This window comes from Falco rusticolus, chromosome 1 (assembly GCF_015220075.1).
Source record: "Falco rusticolus isolate bFalRus1 chromosome 1, bFalRus1.pri, whole genome shotgun sequence".
NCBI lineage: Eukaryota > Metazoa > Chordata > Aves > Falconiformes > Falconidae > Falco > Falco rusticolus.
In genome coordinates this window covers 45577542-45593902 of record NC_051187.1, presented here as the reverse complement: position 1 = coordinate 45593902, position 16361 = coordinate 45577542, and the positions used below count along the sequence as shown (strand labels likewise).

Below are 16361 nucleotides of genomic sequence, written 5' to 3'. Positions count from 1 at the left end.
CAAGTACCGTATCGCTATGTTCAAGAGAACATCACTATGTTCAAGAGAAGCCATTTTCGCATGCATTCCACCACCAAGCAAGCATCAGCCTGCGAATTAATTCAGGTCATTCTCACATCAATAGGTCCCAGGCAAAATACATGTGAGGCAAATAACCACTGTGAAATTGTATGTGTTAGTTACGTGAGAGATTAATACATCAATCGGCTCATGAACAGCAGCTCACTCCCATTAGAGGTGGTAAAATCCCCAGCTTCAAAATTAAACAGTAAAAATGGCATTTTTACAGAAGTCCATGACTGGTGAAGGTCAATGCTTGGGTTGATTATGCTCTTTAAATTCTATATTACTTGCTATACATTTTGTGTCAGGGCATCACTCCATTTACATTTTTAGATATAAAGCCAGTATCAAGAGATTCTCTTAATTATTTTCAATGCTTCAGCTACCCAGCCCCTCCTCTGTTACAACTATTGACGAGGCCAAACTGTCAAATGGAACACTGAAAGGGCTGAAATGAAAAGGAGACCTCAAGTTCTTTAAAAATTAGAACTGCAGGATGGGGTGGGACCCTCTAAGTAAGATGGAAGCAAACCCTTTTGATTCAAGTTGCATCTGAAAACAGCTCAGACCAAACTGTTTATTTCAGCTTCAGAAAACACAGAAGGATGTGACCAGCTCGTAACACCACCAATACCCAGAGCTGGACAATCTCCTGAACTCCCTTTGCTTTTGTAAATAGTACCGAGCAGCAGAAGTAGCAAATTTGGTTATTAGAAGAGGAAACAGGGTTTGTTTCGATTTCTGGTGTAATTTTTTTTTCTTTGCTTCATAAAAGAATACAAGTTCAAAGCAATGACAATCAAAACATCTTGTTCCGCCTCCAGGAAGGATGCTGCACGTGGGGATGCCCCAGCAAAGTCTCACAGTACTTTTTGCAAGCCTAAGGGTATGTCATGGCGGTTTCAAGGTATGAGGCACAAGAGGTCAGAATCTCTTGTTAGAAGCCCATGGGAAATGGAACAGTTGCACAAACAAAAGTTGCGTTGAATGGAAGACAAAGAAATATGGAGATGGAAAGCTAACCCACATTCTGCCACCATGACAAAGCTAAGATCCGTTATTCTTGTTAGGGCACAAATTGCAAGACAACGTTACTCTGCAAACTACAGCACGCTATCTATATACAGATGAATTAGCAGTAATGCTCTGCTACTGTCTCTCAAAAGCCAGGAATACAATCATCTGAACAAAGCAGCCCCTTGCATCCTTGAGGCCTCACAACAGGATATAAATGCTATAGCATTAGTTTTACTTTAAAAGCTTTAATATACACATTCTCCCTTGAGCACGAGGTTATTCACCATAACGACATGATAGCCAATAAGAAAGTAATAGCTTTGTGCCTTTGTGCATACTGGTGAAGTATCTGACCCCACATATTACGAGAAATGATTTGAGGCTAGCAATGTTTTGAGACAGTTTTCTGGAAGAAAGATAACACCAGAGCAGGTTGCCTTGACAACACGGTGTAGCTGCACCAGAAATCAAAAGGAAATGTAGGCTCTTCTTCTATGTTAAGGACTGCAAAGTATTCACCAAATTGAGTTAAAAGGGAACTAATCCCACAGCAAGTCAACATTACCTGACCTATGCAATATTAGCTATCGCTTCTTATCATGAGCCTTATTAGAAAAATGATGAAAAAGTCAGGTGGTTCATACTTCACAGCGCAGGGCAATAAGAAGTGAACAGCAAGTGGTGCAGTAATGAGTGCTCCAAGTTTCTGTTTTTTCCTGCGAGACTGCAGGTCTCTTCTGGTTCTGAGAGTCTGCTCTGGCAGGAGAAGAGGTTTCTACTGGCGACCACTTTTAATTTCACAGTAGGATTTGACAAAGATGTCTCTGCAGACTATACCACTTCTGGCAGCGATCACCATATTCTTAAATAAGGAATGTAAATAGGAATTATCCAGCTAGCATTGAACCCAAAATAAATCAACACCCTCAACATATTTTGCCATCACTGAATTCACCATGCATGCTACCAGATTTTACAGAAAAAGATTTATCCACAAAGCATCCAGTTGTGAATGAATTCCTGCAGGCAGTTATATTTTTTTAAGATTTACTCTTTTTATATGGCTGCATTGAGCACAGAGAAGGGAGCTGAATCTGGCGTGCTGACACATTAGCTAAGAACTAATCAGAACTAGGAATGAACAACTGGATTTAGAGTACTGCAGTTGACAACTGTTTTGTAAAAAAAAAAAAAAAAAAAAAAAAAAAGATCCTATGGAGTTTTAAGTCCAATGATGAGCAGAAGCAGATGTGTCCCTGCTCCAGAGTGAAACATTATGTCTGGGAGAGAAATGGGACTTAGAGGTTCAGTTTAGATGTTCCTTTTGTCATAGACAAAAAAGCTCTCAAAGCAGCATTCTGACTGTCTTCTGTTGCTTCCCTAGCTGATTCACGTGTTTGGTTTTTTTAAGGAGCCTGTGGAATTGCCCATTTCTCTGCTTTACAGCTGGGCATCACCCACAAGTTGTCTGTTGGCTCAGACCTTGTCTTAACCGGTTACACAGTTCCTACGGACCCTTGGCTTTGCTGTGAACAGGCTATCTTTAACCTGCTATAGTAAACCTAAGTATTTGCTTTTGATCCAATAGTTACATCGCGTCATACTAAATAGCTGAAACCTTCCCCAAACTGATTTAACCCGTTAATCACTAATCCAGCCACGCAGGGCACTCACCTGCCTGAACTGCGTTTGGCTTTGTACGGGGACCTGAGCTAGCCTGTTCTGTAACTTCTCGCCAGGACCCAAATACCCAGCTCTGGACACTTGTGAACCATGTTATCTCCAACTGGGACTTAAACCTCTAATCCTATATAAGATTTAAAGCTAGCATGGACATTTATCATTCTTATTACATCTGGTTATTTATAAAATATAAGATAGCAAGCGGAGAGAGAGCATTCCTTCCTTCTCTAATGGCAGCAGCTGGGTACACAAGAAGTTGCACAGAGTTCAAGGGTGTAAAACCCAAAGAGAGGCACCTATTACCACATTTAGAAGTACTATTTATCACTGTATAAGCAAATACGAATAGAGAGGATCAAACACTTAAGAAGATACATGCACACAATTCAAAATAAACAACATAAAGTTTCTTCCGTTACCAGTATTTTAAGACTGGCTTTGCTTCTGTTTAATTTGACAGAAACTTATGACTCTGTTCTAAACAAACACTCCCAATCCCCTATTTTCAAAAGGGATTAATTCAGATACCCTTTCTATGTGAAAGAAGATCAACCTCAACTGGTACATAATGCTTCCCTAAACAAAAAATTCACTTGCTCTTCCTTAATGACCAAAAGTAACTACACGGTAACACTGTGGAATACTGCTTATGCCTCATAAATAAGACATTATTTGAAAAGAATTCCAAATATAAAACAAAATCAGGAAAGAAAATAGACGTATCTGACACCACAGCGTAACCTGTTGGGATAATGCATCAAAGTAAAACATTCCATCAGATACCAGCATCTTAGATGGACAACAAAATTTAAATATGAAAAGTATTTTGAAGTATAGCAGCACACTGTGGAGAAATCTCCATTTGAAGACATTTCTGCATTTTAAGCACCTTTTAATTTGACACTTTAATCCATTTCATACTCACAGTATTTTCATTCAGTTCCTGTTTCTACTATGCTTCAAACACCAAATTCAAGAAATATGAAATGCAGGTGCTACTTTACCAGGATACATCCTTTTTAAAGATGAAGTGGTTTTCTCAGGCTGACGCTATTACCTGAGAGAGCTCAATAAGGAACTCACACAAGCTTCTTGCCACTTTCTAATTCCTTCCATGATAAATAAAGTCACTACATAAATGAGAAATTCTGCATTATGGATTGCAAATGCTGAAAGGTAAAGTTACAAATGCAACTGCATTATTTGTAACCATGGACAGACATGAGAAATAAAACAGACACACTAAGCAATGCGTAATATTTAACCTCTAAATTTATATTTAGCCAAGTAATTAGACCTGCTCAAGTACATGAAACACGTGCAATGCCTGTTGATGAATGCTTAAAAGGATTACTTCAATGCTAAGACTCACTAAAACGATTAAACTAAGTTTTATTTGATGTCTTGTGCTTTCAGGGATTCTGCAATTAAATAACTTGCATATTGGCATGAGCCTACTGATTTAATAAAGGTATCTTGATTTATGTTAGCTTAGTATGCTGGACATTGTCACTTATGGGTGCTAACAGCTATATGACATGATATTGAAACGATTTTGCTGTAAACCCCTGGACTTTGATAAAAAACTGTTAGGAAACATTGAGAGCGCATGACAGACTGAGGCATGAATAAACACGGTAGGTAATTCACCAGTTGAATCAAATAATTTGTTTTATATTTAAATTCTGCTTTTGTGATACTGCAAAAAGCATAGATACCTGTAATTAAGTCCTGTGTCTGTAATTTTTTCCCTTCAGGAGACTAACGGTTGGGAAGTTGCAAACGTATTATGATAAAAATCATAATGGAGCAATGCACAGTCAAGAATCAAACTTTAGAATCTCACATCATGAGTGAGGTAAAGATTAAAAATAAAAACTGATTGAGAAATGTGACCCTTTCACTTGTAGAATGTCACTTCAAATCCAGGTCTAATGGTCATGGAAATGGCATCTTCTGGACTTGGGCAGAAACTTTCACTTTAGGGGAAATAATTACCCTTTTTTAAATAAAGTGAGTTTCTTATGGAATTGAATAGGTACTCTTTTGATGGAGCTAGACCTGTGGTCTTTTATTTAGTAAACACTGAAATGAAATTTGTTTTCAGAATGCCTCAAAATTTATTAGCAAAATAAATACATTTTTTTTGTCAATTTTGCTGTTTCCACTTGGCAGATGGCAAAGCTGACAAGAATTGCATCATTTCCAGATATAACTGCCACTGTTCATAATGTCCTTGCCATTATGATCAGAGAATTGCAGAGATTTGGGAAATTTTAATTCACTGCTGCTAGGCTGGACTTAGTGCTGGAGATGGAAGGCTCTCCTGAGCCAAGCCTCTGCACCACCTAAAGCCTTCAAGAAGGTCTGGAAATCCTAGAGTCTCTAGTGCTCTTCAGGTCCTGCATCAAGACGACAGGATTGTGGAGAGTTTCAGCTTTAGGAGCTGCCTGTCCCACAGGTAACCAGTATCCGTGCCACCTTCTGAAAACCTGGCCTCCTGGGGAATGCCCTGCAGCTGCGCAACCGGGCTGCTTACAGACTTGCAAGGAATTTGACAGTGTTTCACCGGAACTTTCCATTTTTGCAAAATACGTAGGTCTTGACATAACACACTTCCAGTGGTTTTTATAGAAGGCATTTGAGTGGAAAGTTACCAGTCAGCTGTACGTACCCTGCAGGTCTCTTGATGATCACCCTTTCCTCCCCTACCTTGCCTTCGCTGCAGCTGTCAAAACTCTTGGTTTACAAAACAGCCTCTCATCCACTGTTCAGTGTTTCATAAATTTGTGAACAATGGTGATGGTAGTGCATACACTTATTTAGGGATGATGTATTTAGTTTAGTATAACCTATGAAGGGTGATACAGTCGAATGCTATAGATGCAAAAAGTATAACTCATTTTAACTTTGAAATCTTTGGAAAGATTTGATTTTAGCTTCTGAAACGGGTGTACATTATAAGAAAGGATCTATAATTAGATGCTGTCCATACTATACAGACAAATATTTGTTAGCACTGCATTTGAAGGGGGGGAATGCTGCCAGCATTTACTGCCAGGCAGATAAACTGCCTTTGAGTACTGCTTTGAGCAGAAACAAAAATATCGTGTCTGGAAGAAGAGACTTATCTTTCTCATGTCAGAAATAAAAAAAACATACCTGAGAACCAAGGATGAGTAAGGTGGTAATCATTCAGTTAAGAAATTACAGACTTGCAGGAATTGCATTACCACTCTCAGTCTGCCAGTATTCCATTAATTCCTTTCAATTAGGAAGAAAAAGGGAGAGTGGGTGGCAATGACCACACACAGACATTTAAAAGTGCCTACTTCTGATACCAACAGTTATGCACGTTTTTCATTCCTTTTCTCCTTGAATGCCATAATTTTTGTTTCCATCTTTTATAAGTTGCTCTATTATCTAACACAGTCAGGAAAAGGCTTTTGTTAAAAATACTGATATCTGTATATTCTCTTGGGGAAGTAGCTGTTGCAACCATACTTGTTAGATGGAAGATTAAAGCAATTTGTGTTGAAAATAGAAACATAAACACAGAAAAAATCCCCCAAAGATATGCTACAGGCCAGGGATTTTATACAATTATCTCCTTCCTGTCACCTTAGTTAAAATCTATCTGCCATTACCAAAACCTAAGTCAATACAATTACATTTTTAACCATTAGTTTATTTACATTTGTTTTAATTTCCAGCCTACCTGGCAAGATCTACCTGGCACTTGAGAACTGTGTCCTTTCCTATCACAAGCTTTGCTTGTCAAATCAATCCCAATTCTCTCTTCAACATGGTTTATCATCAGGGACTTACTCGAAAATTTCTCTAGATGGGAAATTAAAAGGAATTCCATTTGCTCTCCTTTCACTGAACTGCTGCTACCTGTGCAAGGCTGACAAAAACAAAACGTCTTTTGCCATCAAAATGACTATTGATGCACTGTTACACGTGCATATCCTAGTTATGAGCTAATAGTTTCTACCTGTTTTTCAAGGGTTCTCCCACTGAAATTTATTTTAAATCAAAACTTGCCCTGTTAAATTGACTCAAACTTTAAAGATGCAACAAAACCCCAAAAGAATGAGAGCATTTTTAGAGAAAAATCAGAGGAGAAATTTTTCACTCCAGAGAAAACAAAACCCACATACGTTTTACCAAACTCTTCACCTTCCCTATATTGACAAACTACGTACCACTATATTGACTTATCCTTGAAAACAGATGAATGCAGATAACATACACTTGACTTTCAGGATGCAAAGTTGTCCTGATTTAGTTTAAATTCCATTAACTAATCTTAATGTATGAGTGATTAATTTGCCCACAAGTCTAACAGTTAGAACAGATGCAGCTAAATTGATTGACTATGTTACTCCATAATTGCTCCCTCCACATTGGTATAAGCATCATTCTCAACCAGAAGTTATGGGCTCAGCATAAAAATTACTGGGGTGAACTTGCCTGTGTTACTCAGGAGCATAATGTGACAAGTACCATTACTTTCTGGCTTCAAAACAGGCAGATAAGCCACTAACAAAAAGCTGAAGATAAAAATCCAAAAGACAAAAGACTATTGCTTGTGCATTTATATTGCATGAGTTTTGCAAGAGAGTCTACTCAAAAGCCTCTGCTGCTGTAAATTAACCAGCTTAAATGTAGAAATAAAATCACCGGGACTGATTTAACAGCAGTAAATACAAAGCCATTTTGGACAGGCAGATATTTCTTTAATTGTGCCAGTACTTTGCACAGCTGTTCTGGCCATTTGACATTTGAGGATAATTAAATTCAAAAGCACCATACCTTCCGAAGGGGTTTGAGCTTGGTCTCCATTATGAAGTCATACTTGCAGAGTTCGCAGCAGCGCGTGTCCGAGCTCTTAATCCACTGGTGCAGGCAGGCCTGATGGACAAAGCGCAGGGTCCCTGTGCAGCGACACGGTGTGATAAGGGGACTTTCATCATCTCCCTCACAGTGACAGATCCTGACAGGAGGGACAGCAAGAGCTAGTGAAGGAACGTGCCAACCAGCAGTGCAAAGGCACTGGTTTATTTACACCGCTTTTTCATTTTCAGACTTGACATTCACGAGACGCCAGGTATATGACCTTTCAGACTGAGGCCCGGGAAACACGCTCCTTGTTCCCTTCTGCCACTTAGTAATTTCTCTTCACTTAGTTATTTCTCTTTGAATTTGCTATTTGGTCTGAAGGTGAATCAATAGAAATAAGAGTTTTTCCCTTTTACACACGACAAAACCTTTAAGACAAACATCAGTGCTCTTTCTATGAGCTGGGTAGTTTTTAGTCTGTATGTAATGCCAACGAGATAGTCAAAGTTAACAGAATTAACCCGAGCTGAAAACATCCAGCATGAAGAGCACACGAAGTTCCCAGGATAACTCTTTCAAGTTACACAGTTAAGAGGCTCAGAGAACAGTTTTGAGTACTCTGGAGTCGTGCATGTGGCACAGCATAGACACTCATGGACACACTTTCTAGGAGGCAGGTGTTAAATAAAAGTCACAGCCCTTCCTCTTTTCCATTCCTCACTGCCCCTTTGAAGCCGATCGCCGCGTTATCTGGGAAAACGAGAACCACAGCTGTATGCAGATTTGAGAGAGGTGGTTCCCAGAACTGCTGTTACCTCATAATGGGATACAGAGCTTTTCGTGTTGCAGTTTTGCAAAAAGGGATCAGTATCCTAGTGTCGCAATCTGATGGTTTTCTTCTGTGACACTTGCCCAAATGTCTCGGTGGCCCTCCCCTCTTCCAGACAGACTCCTGATCGTATCAGGCAAACATTCACCCATCCAAACCAGTGACAGCTTTATTGGCAAGCGCTGCTGTGCAGGCAGGAAAGCTCTGGAGTGAGCAGAAGCCTTAACTGAACACCTGAATTTAAGGAGGTTCAACACAGCAAAGAGTAACTCCCGTCCCCAGCCCAGGAGAACACAGCAAAGCACCCAAGCCCTACTGAACGTCCTAAGTGTCAAACCGGTATGCAAAGGCAGGGAAGCTGAAGTCTGAGAAATGTTATTTCAAAATAGAGAAGTGGCCACACCAGCACAGCTGCTGGTGCCACACAAACAGAAGTTAAGAGCTTAGAAACTCAGCGCTCGAGAAGGGCAGCCTCGGGTACGTGCATGCAGAAGAGTCTGAACACATCCGAGGAACAGCCCACCCCCTCACTCAGCGGTGGCCGCGCCACTCCTGGGGCAGCAAGAGGGCCGGGGGCACCCTGCGGTGGGGTGAGGTGAGGTGGTCTCACAGCGGCCAGGGAGGGACGCAGGGCCACCTTCCTCGGAGCGCAGCGGCACCTGGCGCAGGCCAGGAGGCAGCCGAGCAGGCACCCCGAGATGAGACAGCCCGGCAGGCACCCCAAGAGAGCCCGGCAGGCACCCCGAGATGAGACAGCCCGGCAGGCACCCCAAGAGAGCCTGGCAGGCACCCCGAGACGAGACAGCCCGGCAGGCACCCCAAGAGAGCCTGGCAGGCACCCCGAGACGAGACAGCCCGGCAGGCACCCCAAGAGAGCCTGGCAGGCACCCCGAGACGAGACAGCCCGGCAGGCACCCCAAGAGAGCCTGGCAGGCACCCCGAGACGAGACAGCCCGGCAGGCACCCCAAGAGAGCCTGGCAGGCACCCCGAGACGAGACAGCCCGGCCACTGCGCAGCACGGGGCTGCCCAGCCTGCAGGCAGGGGGGAGCAAAACCCAACGGCTACGCAAAACAGCTATGGATCAAACCCAGCAGCTTCGCTGTTCTTCCATGGTGTAGCCTAGAGCCCTAAGTAAATGATTCTACAATAATGGAAAAACAGAACAAAGCTCCTTTGTTGTATATATCTATATATATCTATATCTATCAAGAGCCCATAAACACCAACAGAAACCTGAAACTCCGGATTCGTGGTGTAGAAGCCCCAGGTTTCATGTCTGCGGTGGTGCCCATAGAGCACCTCATACCCCATGGGACTGCAGGGGAGAAGAAAATACCCACAGCCTCCATCCTGCACACATTAATTTTTTGGAATGCGTTTTGTAAGAACTCCATTTACAGTCTTTTCTTTACTAAGCCAACCAAGCTCGGTTGGGTTGAGCTCTTAAATGGGAACTGGCTATATGCTGACTTCTTATTGAGCCTGTAGCTTAAGCAGAACTACATTTTCAAAACACTGAAGAGCTGTTTTGCTAAAAAATGCATTCCCAGCTGAGAGTTACATAAAACCCACACTTTTCTTTTTAAATTAAAGATAATTCCCAAAGGAAAACTAGTATTCTTTGTTCATTTACATTCAAGCTATACATAATTTATTTTACAGGCTTAGCATCTAAACTATTTAGAAATTGGACAACTAAGCTTTGTACCCAAGTGCCTTTATTCTACCACTTGCATAACTGTTTAAAATTATTTTAAGAGCTAAAATACAGGCCTAAAACTCCACTGGGACCTTCAGATAAAGTGACACTGCAAACTGGAAAAGAATAGAAGTATTCTTTAGTGGAAATACTTCTATGGGAGAACACTACGGGCATTATACATTCTATTTGTGCTTTCATTGTACAGAAGCTAAATGTATAAATAACATGGTGACATTAAGAACTTACATTACACAGAAGCTTGAACTCAATAATCTAATGGCTTCTTCTAGCTTTACAACCATGAAATATGTAATGAGAATAAAACCAAACTTCAAATGGAATTAAAGTCCAGTGAAAATAACCAAAGGCATGGTTTTCATCAACTTGAATGCTCTTTGGTGCAATTTTGCTCTTCATTATTTGTTTAGCCAGAAGAAATTAGCTTAAAATAAATTTGTGTTACCTAAACTCACAATCAAAGTCTTCAAAGAGACATGAGTGCCTGACAGCTATTGAAACAGAGCGTTGGCTGACTGCTTAAACATCTCCTGAAGATCTGGGCCAGATAACTTGTAATATCCTGCTCAGCCATTAGTACCAAATCAGAATTTTGTCCATCCTTGCCCTTTGCTGTATTTATCTATCACGTACATCATAATTATCACAAATTATAGAAAATAAATTGTAAATAAAGGTTTTGAAAAACATGTGGTACAAAGACAACTGAGCTAGGGGTACAAAACACAGAGTTACCTGAACTGTAGATAAACCAAGTCAGAGGCAGAGAACTTCCACTCTGGTTTCCCATTTTCCCCATGATCACAAGTGTTCAAAATTTTAACCCATCAGCCTGACTATTTACAGGGATGAACTTATACAGAGTGTAAAATTTGCTTACATACCTTAGAAATTAGTTGAATGAAAAAAACCAAAAAACACACTTTCCACTACAAAGAAAAAAGCCATAAATTGCTAAATCTATTCTGATTTATTTACAAGTTGTAGTACAGCACTACATGGTTAATAGCTGCAGTTTCAGCTGCTCAGACACGCATACAGAACTGACACACTCAGCTCTTCCCAGCTGTCTGGTCCTTTGGTAGATAAATGGCCTTCATTACAGGGCAATACTTTTGACTATCTCAAAATGGAGGGGAGGGGAGTCAGCTATTTGGCCAAATCCTTTTAGTTAGAATCCCTTTATAGTCACAAATTGAGCCTGGATAATTTTTTTTTTTTTTAATTTTTTTTTTAGATTCGACAGCAGAGCGCTTTAAAGAATCCTGCCTATGAACAGGACCTTGCTTGTTTAAGGGGAATGAGTTCAAAGCTCCAAAGGAGCTTTTGCTCTATAAATCACGTGTACACCGGACAACACAGCACACGAGCTTTTAGAAGATTATCTGATTCATATATACAAAATTTGTGTGTGTGTGTGTAATATATGCTTACAGACATACCCCTACACAATGAGATCACAGAATATTTATTTCTCTTTAAAGAAAGCTCACTGTGAAACTGTATGAAATAATACTCTAACAGTGCAGTCATTCTTATGCTTTTGTTTTACATGGCAGTATTCTAAATACCCAGCACATATTTCTCTAGCAAAGAATTGTTTCTACAACCTTCAGCGCACAGATGTACCAAGCAGAAATTTATGCTAACACTGTGCATATATCAGCCAAAGATCCATTAAAATTCTTTAAAGGATTTTCTTAAATAGCAGGTTTACTTATAATGCAATAAATTAGCAAAAAGAAAAAAACATTTTTAGGGAAAAATAAAAAATGCTAAGCTGAAAATAAGTCTTTGTGAAAGGTTTTGCATAATTCATATCAAAACTGTTGTAAATTTCTTCTACATTTCCTATACTAAAAAAGTTCTTAAACAGAAACAGAATAGTTCAGTTTTGAAAATTTGTAGAGTGACATATGTAAAAATGGAAAGTTAAAAGTATTTTACTGAGAACTTTTTAGAATTATTTTTCAGTATTTCTTTTTGTTCAAAATATTAACTTAAGGCACATTCAAATGATGCTAAAAACTAGCTGCTAATGCAATGCTTGATTGAGAAATTGCATTTGACATATTAAGCTTTGCACCATAACGACTATGCAAAATGAGTAAATAAAGTTGCCAGTAGTTTAAGGTATACCACCTCCTTCACTGAAGGGTATATTGACACCATACATATATAAACGAGATGAATTTCTTATTGGATTAAAATAACGAGATGCTGCTAAACTAAGCACTCAGAAGTAAGGCATCTTCAGAAGGTGGTAATGTTGCGCTGTCTTTAATTCCATGACTGAACTGCTTTCCCTCGCTTCCCTCGGCCTGTTCATTGCAAAAGTTAGAAGGCAGGAAGGGAAGTATGAAAAGTGATGGCTACAGCTTGTAGACATTCATATGCTACTTGGATTTAGGCTGATTCTCAGAAAAACAACAAGAGCTATCCTGGGTGACTGTCCTGCTCTTCTCATTAAATGAAGATTTTTTTTTCCCTTACAGACAAACATCTCTTAAAGTGGTTTAGTTTGGCAAAATCATAGCAACCAACGTTACAATCTAGATGGTTAGCCACCATCTAAGCTGCTTACTGGCAGAGATAGCAAGGAGATTCCAACAGGTTTTTAGCTTTTCCTTCACATACAAGGTCAAAATTTTACTATTATGAAAGAGAACAGTGCTAACCTTTACCCTCATTGGAAAAACAGCAGTTATCCTAACCTGCCTCTCACTAATCTACTTTAACCTCTGGTAATTAAGAAAATAGGCCAACCTCTACGCTGCTGTAGTGAAGTAGAAAACACACGTACTGTGCGGGAGTCTCGTGCACACTGTGAAGCTCGGTGCTGCACCCCCACCCAGCTGGCAACTGCTCCCCTACCACAGGACCTGGACAGCCCATTTCCACTGCTGACTATTGTTGAAGGAAGGTAATTAAGGAGAAGAATGAATCAGCATGTCCCTGCTTGTGCTTCAAGCCACACGAGCCTCATCTTTAGGAGCAGCACCGGTGGAAAAGAGTCTGCAGTAATTCTGCATCACCAGAGCTCTTCCAGTGGACCCCGTACTTGAGATGGGCACTGTATTTCAGTACCTAATAACATTTTCAAGGATTTTTGGCCATTAAATGTAGACAAAGGGTTTAGCTACCGTAACATAGCGCAAATAGTTTTTATAGTCTTCCTTAAAAACATACCAGGTCAAATATTACCTTTGTTAACGAATGTGCGATCTGGGGGAATATCTCTGAGGCTTTCAAAAACAGACGCGTATATGGGGGCACGGGCACACTGATGACGATGTATGATAACGTTTAAGGGCTATAAATGACATAATTATGTGAAACTGTTATTGTTCTCTAATATTCCTGGGTATTATATAGTTATGTCTGTGCTAATAAGCATAGCAGTGAAAATGCAGCAAATCTATTGGAAAAAAAAACCAGCTAGTGCTAAAAACCTGCTGTCTACACCAGGCACAGGCTGGTGGGGGCTGCTTTGATTTGATACTGATTTAGGCCGGCCAGGAATACATCTTGCAGTTTACTGCCACTCAAAGGGAGTACCCAGTTGGAGAACCCCAAGACCAATCCTCAGTGAGGTCTAGACCACGGTAAAAGTAAAGGTGATCAGATGTGCTTCAAGAGCAGGTTTATGAACCTACAGGCCCCTTAACTGACAAAATCAGGAGGAGCTATTATTGCCTTGTGACTGTGACGTTTACTACCACTGTGATGTGATTTCTATGCACTGTGAACTAAATGAATGCAGATGCCCAACACCCATACTGTTATCTTCCTGCGACGGATGTATAGCAGCAGAACAGAAATGCTTTTGGGCTTTGAACAGATCTCCCTAAGAAAAGGGGGAAATATCTTCTCCATATAAATACGCTCAAGAAAGACAATGCATATTCCAAAAGCATTATTTTTTGGTGAGAAATGACTGAAAAGGCAGTTAAAATTTTGCCCTTCGCTGGAAAGCATACCTGGACTCATGATGATTACGCAAAGATAAATTCTTACCCTGTTCACTGGGTACATCTCATTGCTATATTTCACTGTTACAGGGAGCTTAGTCAGGGAGAAACAGCATAGCTGGAAAGTGTTGGACCAAGTGAATCCCTTGATTTGACGTTTGGCTGTGAGGATTATTAGCTGCCAGCATGAAATACCATGAGCTCCTAGGTTATCTTAATTGGACCAAAAGGAACCAATTCCACAGGTCTGCAAAAGAATGCACAAAATTGCTGTCATTGCTGTCTGATAATCTTAAGAAAACTGTTCTCCTGTCCAAAAAATGTCATTCTCTCTTTTCTGCCAATTTATAGAGTACTTAGAGTGCTTTTAGACAGGTAGCACCTAAAATTAAAGCAGTAATTCATTAAAATGAACAACTCACAGCAAATAATAAACTCATTCATAAACAAACAAACAAAAAAATCAAACTCTGCTCCTGCATAATTTTTCACTTGGAAAAGAAAAGGCAAATTCACTAAGTGTGTTCATCATGGAACAGGCTAGCATGCCATGTTTCCCTTGCTTTCATTTTTCAGGCTTTTTTTTTTGAAAAAAATCTCATTTCCATTCTTTCCACTGTTAAATCATAAAGTAATCTAAATGACAAATTGGTCTTCCTCCCCATTTAAACACAGTGTGAATGAAGCACATTAATTTTCCACACCGAGTGTAATCAATTTGTATATCTCTTCCCTGTCACTCCTGCCCTTCCATTTTGCTATACAGTCAGCTGTCTTTATCTGACTAGAGGAAAAAACATTTTCAAAATGTTGCACCACACCAATGGAATTTCATAATGGTCTAGGTAAAGCTTTCTCTGGATTTCTGCAAACATGATCAGGATTTGCAAGAGACCCAAGAGGAGACAACATTAGCAAAAGCACACTAAATCTTTTATTTTGTCAACATTTCTTGTCCTTCTATTAATCTTCTGTTATAGGTGATAAATAGGTTATCTAACCACCTAAAGAGTTACAAGTAATTCCTGACTCAGATGCACTGTCAGTGTAACTCAAGATATATGTCAGACAAGATTTACTGCAGTGAACACAGTTCAAAGTAGTACGTACTGCATCCTAAAAAATAATTCAGAGTTCCTCCCACCTGCCTAGTGAAAGCCAAAGCTTTAAGTAACTAGACCCCTCACAGCACACACTCAAGCTTTAAGTATTTAGTAATGGGACCCTTAAAACCAAAGATCTCCTCTCACCCAAACTTCCTAGCAGGAAGCGGTGCCATTTCACCTACTTGCATTAAACATAGTGACAGGATTTGAGAGAAAGAAGCGGAAACCAGGTCTCAGGTCTCCCCCAGTTAAGTGACCCTAACCACAGCAAAGACATGCTTGCCTTGTTTTGGTTCTCCTTGCATCCTTCTGAATCACAGAGAGCTTCCAAAAGAGACTGTACAGCCAGATGGCTAAAGAGGTGACAGATGCGGCTTTGAGCCATCAGGTGGAGAATAGAATTAACCAGGATTTCACACTGCTTCAGAGACTGATGAACAGTCAGGGCAGGAGATTCCTATCAGAAAGTCACCTTGCACAAAGAAGGCTTGGGACAGGAGGGTAAGCAGCAGCTACAGTTCTTTCAAAGGAAGCGGTGAGGAGCCGCAACGAGGTGCAGGACAGGATTCAGGGATTTAACTTCAAATGACGGAATGGATCATCCTCGGACCCCAGGGAAGGCGCTAACACCCCAGCAAGAAACAGGTTAAAACCCCTTTAAGGTCTGGCAGTTCAGCATCCTCTAGTTTTTGGTGATTTTAGAGGGCTCCGGATGGTATTTCAAGTCTTCAGATATTTCTGTTCAGTTCCAATTCCATTTCAAGTATTCTGCGCTACAGTTTAAATTATTTACTGGATCCAACTTAATGGCTTCAGTATAAATATTTAAAGTGAGTGTTAGGTTTCAATGGCACCATTTAAGCCTATATATCTATCTTCTGTTCACCTTTCTCTTTTTTTCCTCAAGTCCATGAGGACTTGTTTCCTCCCAAGTGGCTTTCTGTCTGCTGATTTTGTGAGCACTCTACTACATGAATACGTCAGCATGTAAGTATATTCATGGGAGATACATTTTGCATGTCTTACTAAATAATAGGAAAACCAACATGTTACAACACTTGATTGCACAGAAAGAAACATCATAATCACATCGCCTCCTGTCAAATGCAATGTACACTACTTCCT

General features: G+C 40.2%; 1 protein-coding gene across 6 annotated transcripts in view; it reads right to left on the bottom strand.

Annotated features, from left to right (window-relative positions):
* Window positions 1-16361, bottom strand: part of MARCHF1 (membrane associated ring-CH-type finger 1) — a 252774-nt gene that overhangs the window by 17720 nt on the left and 218693 nt on the right. For all 6 annotated transcript variants that reach the window (XM_037377493.1, XM_037377506.1, XM_037377522.1 and 3 more), the window contains one exon: window positions 7582-7762. In XM_037377493.1, coding sequence (XP_037233390.1) covers window positions 7582-7762 — 181 coding nt within the window. The remainder of the gene's footprint in view (window positions 1-7581; window positions 7763-16361) is intronic.